Here is a 21,560-nt window from a genome sequence, read left to right on the forward strand (position 1 = left end):
AGAAAATCTCCACACTCTAACCTTTTCAGTTTTAAACAAAAGTCGTTATAGCTATGCATACGAAGTACATTTAAATTAAAAAAAAAATAAGTGCATTTATTCATATTTTTTCACCTATAGAAGTAGACACGCACATAGATGCATACTCTGAATGGAACACCTGATTTCACACACCCTCGTCCCCAGGACCTCTTTTTGCGTTTTTATATTGAGGATGTCCTCAATTTCCTAACACGCCGAATGTTACTCTGGTCTTGGGACCGAATCCATAAAAGATTATCCTGCCTCCCGCTTTTAGAGTCCGGGAATCCTGGGTCCCACTTTCCCCGTAGCAGTAAAGCATTAAAATTGTCCCTCCCTGGGAGGTTTTAGTTAAACATTTAATTTTAATTTAAGACATTTTTCATAGCCTGTCGTGATTGGTAATTTAAAAACAGGAGAAAAAAAGGGAAAACTAAATATTAAAAGAGGAGGCATCCTCTGGGTACCATGAGTTAACACAGACGGAGGAAACAACTGAAAGTCCCTACGACAAAGAACAAGAACGGCCGACAGCGAATTCTCAAATATGGCAGATACGGAAGTGAATCCAGTTACGATTTTGTCTCTGCTTTTCCTCATATTTTCCACCCTTACATTAATCAGGTCAGCGTTATACTCTATGTTTGTTATACTCTATGTTAAATTTAAAAACATATATAACCCCATAAAATAGCATAATTAATCAGGGTTTACCATGCTATGAAATTTTCTGTGCCAATGCCTAAACAAATTTTTTTGTTTATATTTTCAATTTTGATTTACTAGTTGCATGGGTAAACACTCTTCTCCAAGTACTTTTGAAGAAACTTTTGTGGTATCAAAATAATTGTAGTCCTTAAGCAATTTTCGCGTGAATAAATTTTTGCAGTTATATAAGCAAGATTTGCAGAATAAACTTTTGTAAAAAATGAGGTTAAATTATTACCGTAGAAGTTCCTTTTTTAAAAATATGCTCTCCGTTGATGAAGTCCAGACTTCTTGTGGCATGCTTCAATATCTTCTTTCGTCTTTTTTTGAGTATGTTAGTGTATTACACCAGTGAGCATGAAAGTGATAGATAGATAGATGTGCATATTTTACATGGCTAGCCTCACTAATATTGAGGGATATACCCTGTCTACTATTTTCAGGAGGGGCCATGGCTTAAATGGAGAGTCCTAGAGTATTTAAAGCTCGTTTTGAGCTACGCAGACCCAATTACTCTGCGCTCTACTAGACAACTCCCGGCAACATTCAATGTCCCACACATGGAGCCATCTCCCCAATTTCCCTCACATGGCTTGGGTTAACCCGGGGATGGTAACATTCACTCGCCCATGTTGAATCGCCCTCAAGAGGAATCGAACCCCGGTCTCCCGCACAGAGTACGAGAGCTATATCTACTAATCTACGGCGCCACTGAAAGTGGCATCAATAAGAAGGGTGTTTGACATTAATGTTACATGTATGCTTTGAAAGCTCTTGTCATGAAAGTTCAGGACAGTTGTGAAGCAAATGGCCTGATTATTAAGTTAGCATATTTTAAATTCCATAATAGTTACCCCACCTTTGAAAACTTTGCGATAGTCTCGATGTATAAAAAATAACGATGCTATCACGATCGTCACCAATAATCGTGATAAACAATAGAGTGTATAATTGTGTCTCTGTATTTTTTTACATTTAAAAATTCTTTTTCATCTTGTATTTTTATTAGGAATTGGATTTTAGAAATAAGGTGACTCTGACCTAATTATTTGTTCTACAGACGAAGTAGATGGTAGCTTATGGTCGGTCGGTCGACGAAATAAAAATAATTTTATCAGGAATGTATGGTCAGAACAACAACAAAAAATAATAAAAAAATAACAACAAAGAAGGGTGTTACAAGCATATTTTTTATGTATGTTTTACCCGAATTGGCTAATGTTAAATTTGGGAATGTTTGATTTAATGAAAGTTCATAGAAAAATAAGAATGTATGGTTGGAACAACAACAACAAAAAAAATATAAAAAAAATAACAATGGAGGAGGGTGTTAAGACAAGCATATTTTTCTATGTATTTTCGCATAAAGGCTAAAATACACGGTAAGTTAAAACAGACTGTTCAAATGTAAGATAAAAAACTTCCCGTGTAAGGGGTCTTTGAAAATATTTTTTGGGCCCCATTAGCGGGACATCGCGGCTAAGGGGGTGGGCCTGAAGTTTGAAAAAAAATTTCAAAAATTTGTTCGAGGCCTGAAAATTCTTCAACATTTGTGAGCATACAGTACTGTGAAAAGGTTTGTTAACATCGTGTTCGTGTAACCAGCATGGTGCACACGAACAACGATAAAATCGTGGTCTTTATGTATAACAAACATTCAAACATTCTATTGTGGCCACCACGCTAATATTATTATCTCCACGAAGGATTGTGTGTCCCACGATTATTTTCGCCAGCTCCACGATTTTTATAACCAGTATAATTTAATTTTTTTTCTTTTCAAAAAATTTGGTAATTTGATTGTTTCAGGTTTTATCAAGTTAAAACAGCATATTTGTAATTTTTGCTTGGTGTATACTTTTTCGTCATGGACGCAATCGTATTTTTACGAAATGTCATTTATCTAGAATAGTTAAATTTGTCTGCGCCGGTAGAAATGCTTTTTTAGATTGAATTTTAAAAGTTTATAACCGAAAAGCCGCGATAGAAATGTTTTTTAAGTTCGCATTTTAAAAGTTTATAAACGAAAAGCGGCGATAGAAATGTTTTTTTAGATCGCATTTTAAAAGTTTAAAAACGAAAAGAGGCGATAGAAATGCTTTTTTAGATCGCATTTTAAAAGTTTATAAGCGAAAAGCGACGATAGAAATGTTTTTTAGATCGCATTTTAAAAGTTTATAAGCGAAAAGCGACGATAGAAATGTTTTTTAGATCGCATTTTAAAAGTTTATAAGCGAAAAGCGGCGATAGAAATGTTTTTTTAGATCGTATTTTGATTCACAAACGATTAAAATCTATTATGTAGCCAGCTTTATGATAACGAATTAAAACGTGTTAATTTATTTTTTTGCCGTCGGTTTTTGATTTAATTGATGAACTAACGGTCTTTGTTGTTTTACAATAGAAGTTATCTATTGTGGAAGCCACGATGTAATATTTAATTTTCGTTCGTGTAGTCCACGAAACATGATCGTGAGGTCCACGATTGTTAAAAAAATGCGCATCATGGACTATCGTGGTTCATGTGTAACATGAAATAAACACGAACCACGATGTAAACAAATCTTTTCACTGTATTGTAGTTCCTCTTGTCATCAGTTCCAGTAACTTTTATCTACAAAACACGCCCCTGAGCCTTCCAAGATTTATTCGAATGTGTGTATTTTACGGACGGAAATCCGGTAAAAGAGGAGGGAAGTGGGTCCAAATTTTAGCGGCGCTGAGCCCTAAACAGGAACGATGCACAACTTTTTTATTTTATAAGTTTTTTTAAACTTTGGACATGTTCAACTTTTGCTAAGTTTTTTCTATTGAAATTACCAGAATGATTAATGAGCTATTCTTTAAACTAAAGATTTGAGCAATTTCTAATCATACCCACTTTTTTTCTTTCCCCGTTTACCCTACTGCTGCTATAAAAAGACCTGTAACGGAAGATTTACATGTTTTTTCTTTGGTATTCATTGTAAAAAAATTTAAACATTTTATCTTAATGTGTAGACAGATATATTATCTACAACGAAAGTTTTTTCTTACAACTAAACGGTTCGTTTAAACTTACCGTGTATTTTAGTCTTAACGCAGGCAGTTTATATTTTTTAGTTGTGAAGAAAAAATATAATAATAATTTGTCTCACTGAAATAATGTAACTAGTATTCAAGGTGAAAAGATTAAAATACTTGCATGCTCAAAAACGTATTTTCAAAAGTTATGCAGCAAGAATATGCTTTGTATTTTAATAATACTAGACGGTGGCCCGTTGAAAAATCCATGGTTTTGCCCGTCCTTGTTATACCGGATTGTGTGCGTCTCGCTACTTTCACAGCTAAGCTGCTATTTTGCGTGACAGACAGACGGACAGATGTATGCGGGTATTATAATATGGACTAGTCATTAGCCCGTAAAAAAATCCACAGGGTCGCCCGTCCTTTAAGTTTACCCGTCGCAACGAAGTGTTTCCGTGATGGGACACGGCTTTCGCGGACACACAAACAGACGGAATACGGCTATTATTAAAGAGACTAGTCAAGAAAGCCCGTGGAAAAATCCACTGGAGGCAGGATACAAATGAAAAAGAACCGTCATTTGAATTTTGATGACGTCAGCAACCCATCCACAAAAAAATAAATTTAGAAGGTTGTTTTCACGTTGCTTCTCTTGTGTAGAGCTTAAAGCGGTGATCAAGATAATGTATATAATCATGTGCTTTTGATGAACGGTTAAGGAGATATAAGGGTTTTAAATTTTTGCTGACGTCAGCAAAGAGCATTCAAAGCACAAAAAAATTATTTTAGAAATTTGTATACATGTTGCCTTTATCATATAGATCTTAGAACTCTGATCAAGAAAATGTATAGGATCATGTACTTTTGACAAACAGTTGCAGAGATTAGGGTTTGAAGGTTTATTGATGACGTCATCAACCCATCTATACCGAAACAGATTTGGGGACCCAGGTTTGGGAAAATTGCTCAAATTGGTCCTAGGTGGTCCCTAGTTACCCACGCGGTGAAAAATCATTGACGTCACCACCTCGTTTCCAAGTTATTTGGCCACAAAATTTTAAGTGCACTGTAATGGCTTCTTAATTTAATATACTTCTCCTTGACATTAATATTATTTTAACGTCAAAGTTTGGTAATTTACAGAACAATTTTATGGGCAATGTTTTACAGACTTTATCAAAGAAAATGGTAAAGAATATAATCCTCTTTGGAAAAGTCACAGACAGACAGACAGACAGACAGAACTGGCGTATTATTATATAGATATGTTTCATTTTATTTTAATATATATTTTTGAAACACATTTAAACATGGATGGCGATTTTTATTACAACAATATTTCTTGTGTTGTTTTAAAAGCTGTACAGCAAAAATTATTCTTGTGCTGTTTCGAAAGTTATACAGAATATACTTGTGTGTTTATTTATATTATTAGTTATCATTCTCTAACTTAGAATAATGAAAAAAAGTTATTTTAATAAAAAAGTTTAGTGTTCTTTTAATGTTTTTTGCGCAGTCTTTTCAGAAAATCTAAATTTCAGTACAAAATTTTTTAACGGACTATATATTAGTTGACAATATTTAAAGTCTTTCACAGCATTAAAATTATATATTTAAATTCATAACAGAGGAGGGTGTCATGGCAAGCGTTTATCATGATGTGGATCGCTAAAGTCACGATGCATTGTGAAAGTTGACCCCACTATGGATCGCAACTTTTACAATGCTAAAAAATTTTACTATCGAAATAGCACAATACACGATCTACAATGTTAGGTGTCCTTATTCCAGTACTGTAAGTGATAAACTTAGCACAATTGAAGAATGTTTTAGTTATCTTATTCCAGGGAAAAATTAATTTGATGACGTCATAGGAATCAGAAATGACATCATAAATATGACTAATTTTGCATTTTTGGGGAAATTTGAATAAATCATCAGTTATCAGTCACTTTCCGTATACTCTAATATGGTAGCAAAATATATACATAAGGTAAGATTAAAAAAAGTATCAATCGTTATAAATTTGGGAAAATATATCTATGATCCAAACTTTTGAAAAAAAATTATGCAAAATATTTTTGTCAAATTACTGCGTTTACGCGATAATTTAACTTGTTTCCCACTAATAAAATTATAAAAATTAAACGGAAGACTTTTTAATGATTGATGTTGTTGTCAATGAGTAATGAGTAATCTATATTAATCATAAAGCTAAATATGATAAAATAAAATTTTCTTGTCCTGATAGTAAAGTTCTGGCCTGCAATACATACACCTTGTGGTATGTATCCTTGGTAACACAAATTTTTAGAACATTTTTAACATTTTTAGAAACAAAACAACACAACAAAACTGTTTGAAAATTACTCACCGTGTTTGCTCATTTTATTTTATTTCCGCTGATGATTTAATTTTATTTCTTTGAATATTCACATAGTCCTTAATATTAAACTTCTATTACTTGTAGAACAAAGAAATATTTTACATTGCCGAAAGCCCGCTGCCTATTAATGATATTTAATATTTACCTTGTGCTTACAATGCTAACAGGATCATGAAAATGACTATTGTTGCTAATGTCCAAGAGACGATTTGAATGGCAAATTCCTTGTTTTCTCTTGATTGGCGAAGACTAGTGTGAAGTGCTTGCTTGGTAAAATAGATCTTTATTGTTCTTTAGATATGTTGTAATTGTTTTTTCAATATGGTCATTTGCTGTTGGATTGATTCTTGCATATTTGGTTCTCAGGTAAACTACATTATGCTTATAACTTCTTAACATAAAAAAAATTGTATGAATTTTAAATTTGTGCCAATTTTTATTGCTATACCGAATTACCCTAGTTTTTTAGTGCAGATGGCGAGAATTACAAAAGTAAACAGAGTTCATTTATTTATTTCAGAAATTGGAATGAAGCTCCAAACCTTTTGATGCTGTTGCAACTTACAGGCAGTATTAAAGTATGTAACAAAATGCAACTGTGTAAAAATGATAAAATAATTAATTGCAACTTTTAACCTCTACTTCAATTATTTTTTTGTTATGTTAAAATTGTATCAGCAGTCACGAAAAGTTAGGTCACCATTTGGCAAATGCTGACCAAAAGGAACCTGAAACAGCAGTTGCTGGTCAATATTTGCACCCCTGAAACTGTTTTAAACAGTGTGTACTAAGAACAAACAAGCATAAAGTTAAAAGATAACGTTGGAAACTGATTAAAAGCTGAAGCTTACTTATACACATGCAAAACAAGACACAACAGCATTGTCATTTGTAGGACTTTGCAACAAGTGGTCCTAATATCAAAATAATCTTAATAAGAGAATTAAGGGAATCAATTTTTGTGAGAATTAATTTTCGGAAAAACATTTTTAAACAATAAAATTTAATTTACCAAAGAACAAAAAAAAGTCCTAAAATTTTACCTGACTTAAATTTCTCAAATTTCAAAAAGTAGAATTTAATGAAATTCTGTTTCTCAATTTATTCCATTTTCGAAGGGTTTTTTTTTGTAGGACACGTGAAATAAAAGATGTTGAAGTGAAAATTTTCGTATATATATATATGTAGTTTTAAGTAAATTGAGGAAAAAATTAGTGCAAAGTATTTTTGAAAAGGAAAAATCCAAATTTCATAGGAATAAATCTTTTAGCAAATTTCGCAAATAGCTAGCTGTCCAGTGATTTTTAAAGGGAAATTAACCTGTTAAATGTGCTAATTATGAACTTTTTGCAAAACAAATAGAAAATAGCATTTATTTTTCACCCGTTGGGCTTATTAAAGTTGCTGGTTTACATTCTTCTCTGGTTTTCAGCTAGCTAAGTTAATTGATTTGGATTTTTTATATTTTAGCTTTATGACTAGCTAGTACAAAATCTAACCAATGTTGTTAACATATATATTTTATTCTTTTTTATTTGAAAGGTCTCTTTAAGAGACAAAAGAGGAGTTGAACGTCCTCCACCATACCTTAGTTTAAAGGGGCGATTGTGGAAGTCCCATGAAATGCCACATGTGATAGTGCCACTTTAAAAAACACCCAGTGCGGTCTGAAAACGGTTGGCACTAGGAAGTGCATCCAGCTGTAAAGCAATTCCAAAACTCTTTATTAATAGCTGTAGGACAGATGTCAGGTGTGAGCATCTTTAGACCGTTACCCAGATATCACATTACAAGGTAGATAACACTAGGTTGAGGATGGCTAGTTTAAATGTTGGTACTCTGAGAGGTAGAGCAGGTGAGGTAGTTGAAATGTTAGAACGTAGATGTGTTGATATGTGTTGTATTCAGGAAGTCAGGTGGAGAGGAGCTTCAGTGAGATTTGTGGAAGGTAGGAGGGCAGGGTATAAGCTTTTTTGAATTGGTAATAGTGATGGATATGGAGGAGTTGGCATATTTGTTGCAGAGAAGCAGGTAGAAAAATTAATAGCTGTTATGCATGTTAATAGTTGTATTATAGTGATAAAGTTTTTGATAGATAATAGGATTGTCACTTTTCTGTCAGTTTATGCTCCACAGTGTGGACTCGTGAGGAAGATAAAGATAAGTTTATGATGAGTTAATAGCAGTCACATCAAAGTTTAGAGACACTGAACTTGTCATGATGGGCGGCGACTTTGATGGTCATCTTGGGAAGTCATCTGAAGGTTATAGAGGTGTGCATGGAGGCTATGGATTTGGGAGCAGAAATAAGGTAGGGGAGAGATTGCTTGAGTTTGGAACGGCAATGGACATGGTGGTTTGCAACACATCATTAAGTAAGAGACAGAGTAGGCTGATAACATAAGTCAACTGGCTGTAAGACACAGATAGATTACTTCCTGGTTAGAAAGTCAGACAAGAAAGTGGTGAAGGACGTGAAAGTTATATCAGGGGAAGAGTGTGTTTCCCAGCATAGGTTGCTGGTTTGTGGTATTATCTTGAAGAGTGTTAAAGAAGCCAAGGGAAAGTACAGGCCCCGTCGTAAAGTCTGGAAGCTGAAGGAACAGATTGTAGCAAGACAATTTAGTGCAAAAGTTCAGCAGTTAGCCCACAATGGTCAATGTGATAGTGACAATGTTGAAAGTACTTTGACTACTTTGAAGAATTGTCTTCTAGAAGCTTCTGATGATACCTGTGGGTGGACGAAAGGACCAGCTAGACATAGACAGACCTGGTGGTGGAATAATGAGGTTGACCAGTGTATAAAGGAAAAGAGTGTATAAAGGAAAAAAGGGTGGAAGTCAGGTGGTAGTAAAAATATTTACTTAGAAGCTAAGCGTCGTGCTCGTACAGCAGTATACAAAGCAAAATTAGAAGCAAAGAGAAACAGATTTCAAGATGTGTTAAGAAGGGACGACCAGGTGTTCAAGATAGCAAAGCAAATGAAAAAGACTAATCAAGATGTCGTAGTTGAGAACTGTATACATAATGATGAAGGTATCTTGGCTATCACAGAGGAGGAGAAATGGGTAGCTTGGAAGAATTATTATCAGAGGTTGCTTAACACTGAGTTTGATTGGGATGAGGATAATTTGTCTGATGGTGATGTTGTAGAAGGGCCAGCTATGCAGATCAAGACAGAATGGGTAGTGGAGGCTGTTAGGAAATTGAAGATTGGCAAGGCTCCAGGAGTATCAGGTATTGTTGCAGAGATGGTAAAAGCATCTGGATATATTGGAGTTGAGCTTATTACAAGTCTTGCTAATCAGATTATAAAGGATCGTGCTATTCCGAGTGAGTGGCAGTCGAGTGTAATAGTGAATTGTTTCAAGGGCAAGGGTGGTGCATTAGAAAGAGCTAACTATAGAGGTTTGAAGTTGGTTGATCAAATAATGAAAGTTATTGAAAGAGTGATTGATAAGTTACTTAGAGAAAGAATTGATATAGATAAGATGCAATTTGGTTTTGTTCCAGGGCTTGGCACTACAGATGCAATATTTTTCCTCAGACAGCTTCAGGAAAAGTATTTATAAAAGAGAAAGAATCTCTATTTTGCCTTTGTAGATTTAAAGAAAGATTTTGATAGAGTGCCATGTAAAGTTATTTGGTGGGATATGAGAAAATTAGGTTTGGATGAGGGGCTAGTTACAATGGTACAGTCTATGTACAGCAATGCTAGAAGTTGTGTCAGGATTAATGATTCACTTAGTGATGAATTTAGTGTAAATATTGCTGTACATCAGGGTTCTGTACTTAGTCCTTTGTTGTTTGTTCTAGTCTTAGAAGCGTTGTCGATGGAGTTCAGAACAGGTTGTCCATGGGAGTTATTGTATGCAGATGATTTGGTTTTCATAGCAGAGTTGATGGAAGAATTAGTTGAAAGGTTTGAGAAGTGGAAAAAAGGACTGGAAGAGAAAGGGCTAACTGCAAAGTCTAAAGTCATGATTAGTAGCATTGCAGCCAAGTGTGACCCTGTACTTGGAAAGTGGCCTTGTGGAGTTTGCAGAAAAGGGGTTGGTAGTAACTCAATTTTTTGTCAGACTTACAAGCATTGGGTACATAAGAAGTGCAGTAGTATTGGTGGAAGGTTAAGAGCCTACATTCAGTTTGTGTCGCAAAGGTGAGATTATATAGAATGAAGTATTTCCAACTTCAATGATGTACAACAGTGGCTCGTTAGAGATAGTTGAGAACTTCTGTTACTTAGGTGATATGTTGGGCAGTAAAGGGGGTGTTGGAAGAATTGTTATATGCAGGATAGGTTCTGCTTGGAAAAAGTTCAGAGAGTTACTTCCTTTGTTGACTAGCTGAGTCTTGTCAATTGAGTTAAAAGGTAGGTTGTATGAGGCCTGTGTAAGAAGTGTTATGTTGTACGGTAATGAGACATGGGCAGTGAAGCAGGAAGATCTTGACCTTTTAGAAAGGAATGATATGAGAATGGTTAGGTGGATGTGTAACACCAGTCTGAGAGACAGAAAGTGTTCAGATGAGCTAAGAAGCAGGCTAAGTCTCCGTAGAATTAAAGATGTTATCCAGATAAGAAGATTGAATTGGCTGGGTCACTTGGAAAGAATGGAGGGGGATAATTGGGTAAGAAAGTGTAGAGACTTGATAGTTCCTGGGGCAAAGCCCAGAGGCAAACTGAGAAAGACTTGGCAGGAGGTTATAAGGACAGACTTAATACAGAGAAAGTTTAGTTTAGATCTAACACAGTCTAGATCAGATTGGAAGAGGGTCATTAATATGAAAACGGACATTAAGCGGAGAATGATGATGATGATGAATATTGAATCTATTTTCTTAGAGAAGAAAGCTACACTACACCTACTAAATATTTTATTGATGTAAAGGGGGGGGGGGGGGGGCTATAACAAAAACAGTATGTTCAGTGGTGTCTTCAAAAATTGATTTATGCCAGAACTGATAACAACAAATAATTTTTGGTTAGTGTTGTAGGTTTATCATTTTTCGAACATGCTTAAGAAATAATAATCTTACAATAGTAATATGTACTCCAACCGACAAACCAAGACGATACACAATTTGTGATTGCTGAGTTGGGCTAAAAGGGTGACAATAATAACAATACATAGCAGGGCAAAATATCATTCCTGTGTGCATAGCTAGCTATAACATCCTAGTACCTATAATAAGATGAAAAGCTAGGTATCTTTCAATGTGTCAGTTAAAAATTATAAAACTAACATTTGTTCATAACTAATGTCAAAACAGCAAGTAAACAACTTGGTGTACTGAACTTCATCAAAACTAACCTCGTCTTCATGCAATGATTTTGAAAAAGGCTTATTGCGATTCTTTTTTCTTTCTTTTTTTATATTTACTTTAAATATAATAATATTTTTTAGAAAAGGTAAAAACCAAACCTTAAAAAAGTTAGTTCACCTTTCTATTTTTTGTTTTAAATTTAGTGGAAAGAATAAAAAGCTTCATTTCTAACAGAAATCTAAATATTACACTACACTAAACGAGGGACTTATCTCAATTTTAGAGAGAATTTCTTTCTTTAACTTCTTTTAAAACTGTATTTATACATGCGAGAATTCTAGGACAAAAACTGCATGTGTAGCCATGCATGTAGTTCCTTTTGGAAATGCGAATTATGCACATTTTGATGGAAGTTTATATCTGATTTATCAGTGATTGCAAGATAAAAGAAGGTACAGGATCATGAAAAAATATAAATCTTATTTGACTATCTAATTTTGTAAGATGCACTTTCATTTTGAAAATAGAATGTAATGGACAGCATCGGTTTTTTAAGCTTGTACCTAATTTTTAAAGCCCTGATTAAGAAGGCTGCATTTAGTTGTTTTGCTAACCTGGTGAAAAATTGAGTTTTCTAGACTAAAAGAAATGTTTAGTGTCTTTTTTAATTTTGTTAGATGGGTGGAGAAAAAATATTGAGCTTTTATAAAATCTGACAATGGCACCTTGAAAAGTTTGATTAAAGGAGACAAAATTTTGTAAGGCTAAACAAATTTTTTCCAAAAGGTTTAAAATACACAAAATTGTCAAAATGTTTGTATTAATCTTCTTCAATTTCATTGATTGTGCATTGAATGTGTTTAACTTTTTGTAGACACCCAAAACAACAAGCTATGATACAACAAAGAAAGTTAGAAAAGGGTGCACAGTTTGTTCGAAAAAAGGCTGTTCAAGACACAGGTATGCATTTTCTTATATTTGCAAGTTTATTAGAAGCAATCCATCTTATGACTGGAGGTACTGTCAAATTGTATTTCTCTTAATTAAACCTTATTTTTCTTTACAGTACAGGAGTTAGAACACATATGATTGTAAACCCTTATCTTGTGAGCATGATTTAAGACCCTACTGCAATCTTCGCAATTTAAAAAAGGTTGCATTGTGATCACAATGGTCACAGTAGCTCACAATCTTATTCATCGTAATGTTTTATGCTCATTTTTTTAAAATATAGTCCTTGTAATAATTTAGATCCTTAAAAATACACAAAGTTTTCATTTATACTTTTTGAATTTGTTTCCTGCAAGTTTGCAAGTTTGCACTTTCTAACAGGGAGTATGCATGTTTTTTAGTAAAGTCTAATAATTATTTAGTATGTTAGAGATAAGTGGTAAACCCTTGACTTAAAATTGTTCATCCCACACTCAAGAACCTAGCATCTGTAATCTAAAAATAAAGGGATCTAAAAATACCTTACATGCATGGTAAGGCCAAAGATGAAGCCATGCTTCAACAACTTACAATAAAAAAGAGTGTTGGCGTATGCGATTGAGTAAATAATATCAAAAAAGAAAGGAACTTTCTATCAAAACTTTTAGTCCTGTTTCAGGTCATAGTTAAAAATGGTGGAGTGTCTACTGACAAAGCGTGTGTTCCAAGAAACAGAAGGTTGCAGTGCAACTTAAATGTTTAATTTTTAACATCGTATATAGTTTTTTTCGTATAAAAATTTTTAAAAACTATATTATATAACTATATATATAAAGAAAGTATATTTAAATTTATTTTTTTATTGGATTTTTTGTTTTTGCCTAGACATTAGGAAAACACTGTAATGGCTGGATTTTTCTTTTCTTGGACTTTTTTGCTAGGATATTGTTTCTTATATAAAGAATACATAAGTATAACCAAATCCTACAAAGTTAATGAATTGAGAAGGACGTAAACCCAGATTTAACCCATGTTAAACTTAGTTACTTGTAGATTAGTGAGATTGATCTTCTCCTATGCAAACTGATTTATTTTCTTATCAACTTTGCCAAGATCACAGAAATAAGTCCCATGTGCAAATTAAATATAAAATGTCTAATGTAGTTTTTATTTTACGGGAAAATTTTTGTTTGGTTTACTACAGCAACTGAAAGTAACATAACTAAGCAACTGAGAGGAGTAGACTAGAATTAGAACTAGGCCGTAAGAGGGTAATGGTATGGTATAAAAAGGGCTTTATTTGTGGTGCAATAACTAGTGGAAGTTCAGTATATACCTTTTATAATTATTTTAGACCTGAAATCTCACATCAAAGTTTACATGTAAGTACTTGGTATTTTGTGACTTTTTGACTATTGAAGAACTAAAACTGAGATCTTTGTCTTAGTGGTCTTAGTGGTCCTATCAATATATGGTGACATTCAGCCCAACTGTGATTGTCATGGTTTAGAGTCACAGCAGCAAATCTGTGTATATTTACTAAGCAGTAACTGACGAATAACTTAGCTACTACTTATAGTAATTTGTTTAACACATTGGCTTTTTTGAGAATAAATTGAGGACCACTATAAAAATTATTGTTTAAATCCGGCTAACTGTTATTGTTATGTCTGATAAGTGGACATTTTTAAACCTCTGGAATGATTTATTTTTTTTATTTCTTAGCCATGGGAAGATTTAAAAATCCCAAAACGAGTTGATGAAGCACTCACAGAGGTAATTTATTGTGTATATTCTATTACACCATTATCCTGTATGGACATTCTAGAATATTGCACATGCAGCACAGTAAATTATAACCTAACCTAAAGTAAAATTAGTGAAATACATTTTGAATATATTTCCTAGTCTCCATATGTTTTTGTGAAGAAAATGTTAATTCATTTATTCCATTATACCAGCTTGATTAAACATGTTTTTTTTATTCAATTCACTATCTATAGAACCGGGAGCTGCAGAAGAACCTGCTACACAATGTGCAACAATATATTAGCTGCATGTAGTGTATTGGGTTCGTCTGCTGCTCCCATTTTTAGGCGCCTTAAATGTAGCTCTACTTTTTTTGTTTTTTTATTATTTAGTTCTTCGAGATTGTTTTACGTACACATTTGTACTCATGGTATTGGTAGGTTTAATTCTTTTTTTGTGTTTTAAATATATTTACTAAAACAAAACAAAGAAAGCTCACTATTTGGAAAGTAGGTGTATACATGTTGTTTTTGCTTGTTTTTATCATGACTGGGTTGATTTTTTTAAGGGATTTGAGCCATGATCAAGGGTTTGTTGATCAAGCTAGATATATCTTACGTTATGCAGTGACAATTATTCTGCAGAGAACTCAGAAAGTAAGTTAATCTTTTATATTTTTCATTAAAAACTCAATTGTTTACTTGCTAAAAGTTCTTATTTTGACATAGCAAGAGAGCAGTTACACGAAAGTCCTTGAAGATTTGCCCTAATCATTTATTTTTTTTTACAGGTAAATATTCCAGAATTCCTTTTGAAAAAATGTTTGAAGAAGTTCATGATTCACGTAGACTGCTTTTTTCGAACAAAAGAAAGAGGTATATATAAACAGTAAAAGCTTTTTGTAAAATGCAACACAGCAGTTATTTCTCTTGAACAGACCTTCGTTATTTTTTTTTTGAATCAACCTTGGTTGGTCTGATATGGAAATCAGTTTTTTTATTTTCTTTATTTTGTTTTTTAGCATCTTATGGGGATGACGTTCAAGCGTTAGTTATAGAAAAAATTAAAACATATAAGCATTTCAGTTTGCAAAATGATCTAGCAGAAGAAGAATATTTGAGATATACAATACATACTTTGCTACCATATTTGTTGCCGAGATCTGAGCTTGAATGCAGGTTGGTTTTTTGAGTTAAAAATTGTTTGTTAATTGGTTAGTTTTGTACTAAAGTTTAAACCTCCAAAGATGGTATCATATTGCGGGGATATACCATCAAATACTAACAAATGATTCTAATAACAGTTTTCATTACTTGAATTAGTATGGCATAGTTTTTTCTTTTTTTTCCAAATTCCCTCCTTGTGGTTTAAACTGGTGCAAGCCATGTTAAAGGTTTTCACTCCAAAAGGTACAATACACATCACAGACATACTCTAGTTATCACCAGAGTTTCTCAAGAGAAAATTCAGTAACCCGAAATCTATGCCTCTTCAATTTTAAATCAGCAGTGCTGATTTCAGATGAAAATTTTTGTCTGGAAACCTACAAAGTTAATTATCTACATATTGTTTGACATTGCTTACGTTGCATTACTTATTAAAAAAAATTACTGTATTTTTTTGTTGACTTTATTGAATAATTAAGTACTATGAAGTCAAGCTGTCCGACATAACAAAACGATTCTTTTTAACAAATGTCCTTAGGGTTTTGATTAAATGCATCGGTGGTATCAGTGCTTCTTTTTGTTTCTGCATTTAGATCAGCAGAATATTTTCTTGAAGAACTTCTTAATGGTGTTATTTTCAAAACGTTAGCAGAAAAAATAGTGGAGCCAGATTTTGTGAATAATTTATTGCTGATCTTTCTTGATGAAGAAACGGTATGTCAAGTTTTTATATATATATATATATATTGTTTTGGATTGTACTTTTGTAATGAAAGAGAAAAGTTTTGTGAATTTTGAAGTGCATTTGTCAATATTTTGTATCAAGAAAAAAAGATCAAATAAAGAAAAGTTTTTCCACAATTTTTTTTGTCATAAATTATCTAAATGTGTTTACTCAAACTGACTGAAGTTAATTCAAAAAAGGGGAATTTCTTGCAAGCTTTGTAAATTAGAGCATAAGGTATATTTTTTGTACATTTTTGGTGTAATTTTCGTTTTCGCGTTAGAAATAGCAAAAATGTTTATTTGAATGGATTTGTTCTATAAATGTTCTCTCCCCCAAAGTATTTTTATTAACAAAAATATACAACACCCAAGAAAAGAATGGATACATATATAGAATATAAATCAACATTTTTTAAACTTTAAGCTACCAGAACCAAGCTACCCACCCAGTGAAAAGGTGACGTTTCTCGAGGAGTTTGGGAGACACAGAATGCATCATGCAAAATCGGTAAATCTTTGTGGAAATATTTTCTATTTTGTATGTTTATGTATAAAAATACAAGGTATTGGCAACTCAGGTTGAGCTCAGATAAATTTTGCAGGATTTGACCTTTTTTTAGACATAATACACTTTTAGTCATCCCGTACCATTTGCTTAAATACAGTCTCTTTGACAGGTCACCATGGTTGTCAACAAGAGGAGAATTTTGAAATTTGAACTCTAGATTGTTAAAAAATGTATGTGCGATGATAAATTTGCTGCTAGATCCTTCTAAAAACGTATCTTGTAGCAATAATTATAGCCAAGGAGTATAATGTTAATGTTTTAAATGTGTCAAAGAAGCCTTTTTTGTAAACGAAATAATTGTTACAGAGCAATTTTTAATTTTTGAGATTCCTTACTGGGTCAAACAGTAGCAAGTACACTCGGGACACATGACTGAACTTCAAATATGTCTCTTCATAATATGTTGTTAGCTTAAAATATTTGTGTTTGATGTTTACAGCTGTCTTCAAATAACCCTTGTATTTCTTTTACAATGCGCTTCTATCATGTCTATTTTGCAGGCTTTGATGGTTTCAGCATATGACTTGATGCATGATGCGAAGTATTTGTACCCATTTATGCAGTTTATGAAGAGAGAAGGCTCGCTGAACATTTTACAGTTTTGCTTGGCTGTTGGTAAGAATTAGACTTGTTTTAATAAACTTTCAAAAGGTTCGATTCTGTGTCAGTTTTGTTCGTTATAAAAGTTTACTAACTATATTTTGAGATTTAGATCAGATCTTAGACATAACTAAAACCTAATTAGAGTTAAGTAAGGCTAAAAATATTCTGAGAGAGCACAGTATAATAAATACTAAAACATCGTGACACAGCTCCTACTAATTTTTTCACAGTTTGTTATATAGAAGAATGTAGTAAGTGTAAGGACTTTTCTCACAAACGAAGCAGAAAAGAGATGGATTGAAGAGTTGGATCAATGTGCATTGTAGCCTTAAGAGATTTTACTTTCACTACCTGTTCTTAGCTAAGTATCCGTACAATTGAAGATGTTATCCAGATAAGAAGATTGAATTGGCTGGGGCACTTGGATAATTGGGTAAGAAAGTGTAGAGACTTGATAGTTCCTGGGGCAAAGCCCAGGGGCAGACCGAGAAAGACTTGGCAGCAGGTTATAAGGACAGACTTGATACAGAGGAAGTTAAGTTTAGATCTAACACAGTCTAGATCAGATTGGAAGAGGGTCATTAATATACACTGTCCAAATCATGGTAGCATTGAAATCGGACGTTAAGCCGAGAATGATGATGATGACGATGATGATGAGACCTATTCCAATGTTTGTTTGTAATTCTCAGGCAAATAAGCAAGGTGATTAGAGTAACAAAAACTAAGTTGTTGTCAAGCTGCACTCCCTATTTTGTGAGAGTTAGCTGCTTTGAAAAATAGGGCTACAGTACCTTATGTAAATGCAAAGTGATGCAATCACAAAGTCTCTCACGTTCGTATTAAACAATTATATTCATTCTATGTTTAAAAATTACATTTTTTTTTTGCATCACAATACTTTCCATTAATGCATTTTTTAATTTTTTCTTGTATTCCATGTCTTTTTAAAGTTTGCGTGTAGTCTGTACAGATATTCCAATGCTAACTTGTGTTTTGTTTCCTCAGTTGAATTCTGTTCACGATCCACAATATAATAATTGCAGCTGCTAAGCAGAAAAACACAACAGCTCTTATTGATGTTACTGTCCTCACAACATCATCATCATTTAAAACGCACTTCAGAGGAACATCATGAAGCAATAACAGCAGTACAGCATTTAAAAACAAAATGAAAACCGTTTCCAAAATTTTACAATGTTCGAAATAAACTATAGCTATGGTTGCTATAGCAACTAGACAAACGTAACATGTTCCTAGCCACCATTTTTTACTTTCAGTGCATGTAGTATTCGTGTATTTATTCTCTATTGCTTCAATACATAACACAATAAATGTCCACATTGACAAAGCAAAGAAGGTGTATGTCCACTTTGTTAGTGGTGCAGTTTGCTTTGATTGGCTGTTGATGTATAACATGGAGCGCACGCTCATGACATCGTTTTCTATATAATTTGTTCTGTCTGGTAATGTTGAATATTTGTTTACTGCATTTGATATATCATACGCAGAGTTTTTCGAATCCTTCTCGCTGATTTGAAAATTATTTCTTTTTATTATAAAAGCTTTGTCTGACAATGCTTCAATTTGATTGGCTATGTCCAAAGTAGAAACTGCTGGTTTATGGTCTGTGGAAGTAATTTCGTTATTTTTGTGTTTTGTTGTATACTTCGGCATTTTGATAGAAGCATAGATGTCTTCAGTAATATTAGAGGGTCCTTGGTCTGTGTTTTTACTTCCTTCGGAATTTTTGTTATCATTATGTTGAATGAATGTGTTGGATGTATTAATTTTATTTTCCACAATAAATGGAGAGTTTTGGCTTGAACGGTACGAAGTCAAAGGGGACAGTTTTAAACTTTGCGATCTCTGAAGTGTACGTTCGATTTTTATATCTTGTGACGATGCAGCTTCTGCGTTTGTGCTCGGGAATCTGCGTGTGTACATCGTTCTCGCGTTTGGTGATTGACTTTCGTAGAGTTTTTGCCTTCTGTTATGTGTGGCTTTGTAGATGTTGATCGCATTATCAAGTTCATTATATGTTCTAAGTTTCTCAGATTGAATGTCAAATAACTTTTTCTTCAGTGGATTCATTCTTTCCTATTGTTTATTCTAGAAGGTAGAGTTTTTAACTTTGACGAAGCACAGATATATAAAATAAAAATTAAAAATCTAGAATACTATATCTTGTAAACATTCTTAAACTATTCTTTCAAACTTCTCAGCAATGGTTTTAGTTTTAGCTATGCTAGTCAGATAATTTTTTCACGTCCTTGAATAGATAATCCCAGCATGTCACGTGAATAATTAATATATTTACAAGTTTCGATTTAGGTTAAAGCATGCATTTTTTAATACTGTTCGACGACAGTGAAAAATCCTACTTGGTGGCTTTCATAATTCTTGAAAAGTTTAATAATTAGGGTTGTAGTGCTAGACAAGTTATTGAATAAACATTTCAGCTTTATTTATCGGTTATGTACTGTTTCAGCTTTGCAGTACCCTTAGGAACTTAAGAGGCCATCCTGAATAAATGATAATGATAAAAGCTTGATTCATATGTCATTGTTTTTTGTTCTTTTCTTGCTATCTGATAATTGTTTTTTAGAGGAATTCAACAAACGAAGTTTAGCGGCTGATGCAACTGAAGATGACCAAGCCAAACTTTTTGAAGAGGTAATTCAATCTAGCTTTTAAAGTTGTTATATAGGTTAGCGCTATTGGGCCACAGCAGGAGCGCAAACCCTCTCCCCACCCTAAAAAAGTCCTGCCTTATAGTGTTAATACAAAATGCTAAACAAGTTCTGATATTTTATGGGTTACCTGTACTACTTTGTATCGGGGTTGCTTCGATATGCCGTCATTTTGTCATAGAAACAATGCCTTCTATAAATCGTAAATGTCACGTGATTCCTTTAGACACAAGAAATTGATGCGTTATATTTCAAGCAAGATGCAGTTGATAAAATTAATTTCCCCAAAGATATAGTGACTGACTTTCAAGATGGTAGGTTTTGTGTTTGTTTCTTGCAAAACTTTTATACTTTACAACAATCTTATCGTAAATCAACTTTTTATATATTCATTTTTATTTTCAATTTTTTCTATATTTTTTTATTACTAGCTGTTGCGTCACCTAAGGATGCCATGATGAAACTCAGAACTGCAGCGCCATTATTCCGGTGAGTTGTGTTCACTCATTTGAAATGGTTTTATGACATGGGGAAAGTCATTCTTCAACGACTCTTCAAAATAATACTCGGGATTTTTTTTTGCCTCCAGGGAAACATATTCTGTGATACAGTTTACAATCGTGCATAATTTTTTCTTACAAGTTGCTGTATTTTTACAGCTCTAAATTTTTTTTTGTTTTATTCTTTTGTGACTGAATATAGGAAAATTGGTTAAAGTGAAAATATGGAGAATTAATGGACTTCTTTGCTGGAAATTTGAGAAATCCTGAAATTTTGAAAATGCTGTTTAATATTGCTTCTTTTTTTGTCTTAGAGCATATGAACATGCACTGGATATATTAGAGAAGATTTATGCCCCCCTTTTCCATCAAAGTGAGGAAGTGAGTCGTCTTATTTACTTGGAAAATACTCCCTTTAAATTGTTTACGATTTTGACGTGTTTTAACGTGTACCCCTTTTTTTTAGTTTTATGCTCTGTTATGTGGAGACAGAATATCAAGTCGAAAACGGATTGTCGAGAGGTATAGCTTTTCGTTTCGTTTCGTTTACACAAACTTTTGAAACAGGGAAGAAATTGATTTCTTAGTTTTTAACTTTAGTGACTTACACGAAATTGAAATGAAGCAAAGGATACTTATTACCAGTACTATGTGGACAAAAACAACAAGCTGTCACTCTCATCGCGTTTCGTGTACCTGTTCAATTTTTTAGCTTTGTTTTTGATTAATACCACTTGCTTTTCAGTAATTTATCAAAAAGAAAATTCATGCCATTTGCAGAGCTTTCGAAAATTGCTGGTAAAATAAAAGCGAAGAAGCAGAAAGTGAAAGGTATGGCAAATTCTAAATTATCTTCATAATTCTTAATAATACTTCAAATGAATTTTTTAATGAACGCCCCTAATAAACCCCCCTTTTAGTAGCCTCAAAAGCTTATGGTAAGTTACAGTAGTACTCTAAAACTGTATGTTTTTGTATTTAGAGGACAAGTCATTAGCTATTTTTCTCGACGATCCTGAAGGAACGGAGGTATTGATTATTTACATGCATCATTAAAAAATAATCATCATCTACTGCGTCATAATTCGTTTTGTTAACAGAAGAGGATGTCTCTTTTTTGTGAAAATTTAAACCTCAACATTTTGCAGATAAAGGTTTTTTGGTATTTTTTAAAACAAGACAACTTGAAAATTTGTAAGCTTTTTTTAAAAAACAATGAAGGGCACTTAACTATTCTTG

The 21,560-nt window shown here is 33.2% G+C and overlaps 1 protein-coding gene across 1 annotated transcript in view; it reads left to right on the forward strand.

Annotated features, from left to right (window-relative positions):
- Positions 1 to 408: 408 nt before the first annotated feature.
- LOC130648717 (sorting nexin-14-like) overlaps positions 409 to 21,560 on the forward strand; it is a 28,662-nt gene continuing 7,510 nt past the window's right edge. Inside the window, exons 1-20 of the mRNA XM_057454790.1 lie at positions 409 to 645; positions 6,419 to 6,487; positions 6,642 to 6,699; positions 12,261 to 12,346; positions 13,671 to 13,698; positions 14,042 to 14,092; positions 14,458 to 14,501; positions 14,634 to 14,721; positions 14,856 to 14,940; positions 15,087 to 15,243; positions 15,825 to 15,945; positions 16,382 to 16,465; positions 17,026 to 17,140; positions 19,737 to 19,804; positions 20,048 to 20,135; positions 20,253 to 20,310; positions 20,636 to 20,702; positions 20,788 to 20,843; positions 21,067 to 21,152; positions 21,304 to 21,350. Of these exons, the coding sequence (XP_057310773.1) occupies positions 569 to 645; positions 6,419 to 6,487; positions 6,642 to 6,699; positions 12,261 to 12,346; positions 13,671 to 13,698; positions 14,042 to 14,092; positions 14,458 to 14,501; positions 14,634 to 14,721; positions 14,856 to 14,940; positions 15,087 to 15,243; positions 15,825 to 15,945; positions 16,382 to 16,465; positions 17,026 to 17,140; positions 19,737 to 19,804; positions 20,048 to 20,135; positions 20,253 to 20,310; positions 20,636 to 20,702; positions 20,788 to 20,843; positions 21,067 to 21,152; positions 21,304 to 21,350 (1,533 nt within the window). The 5' untranslated portion in view covers positions 409 to 568. The remainder of the gene's footprint in view (positions 646 to 6,418; positions 6,488 to 6,641; positions 6,700 to 12,260; positions 12,347 to 13,670; positions 13,699 to 14,041; positions 14,093 to 14,457; positions 14,502 to 14,633; positions 14,722 to 14,855; positions 14,941 to 15,086; positions 15,244 to 15,824; positions 15,946 to 16,381; positions 16,466 to 17,025; positions 17,141 to 19,736; positions 19,805 to 20,047; positions 20,136 to 20,252; positions 20,311 to 20,635; positions 20,703 to 20,787; positions 20,844 to 21,066; positions 21,153 to 21,303; positions 21,351 to 21,560) is intronic.

Source organism: Hydractinia symbiolongicarpus, chromosome 7 (assembly GCF_029227915.1).
Source record: "Hydractinia symbiolongicarpus strain clone_291-10 chromosome 7, HSymV2.1, whole genome shotgun sequence".
Taxonomy (NCBI): Eukaryota; Metazoa; Cnidaria; class Hydrozoa; order Anthoathecata; family Hydractiniidae; genus Hydractinia; species Hydractinia symbiolongicarpus.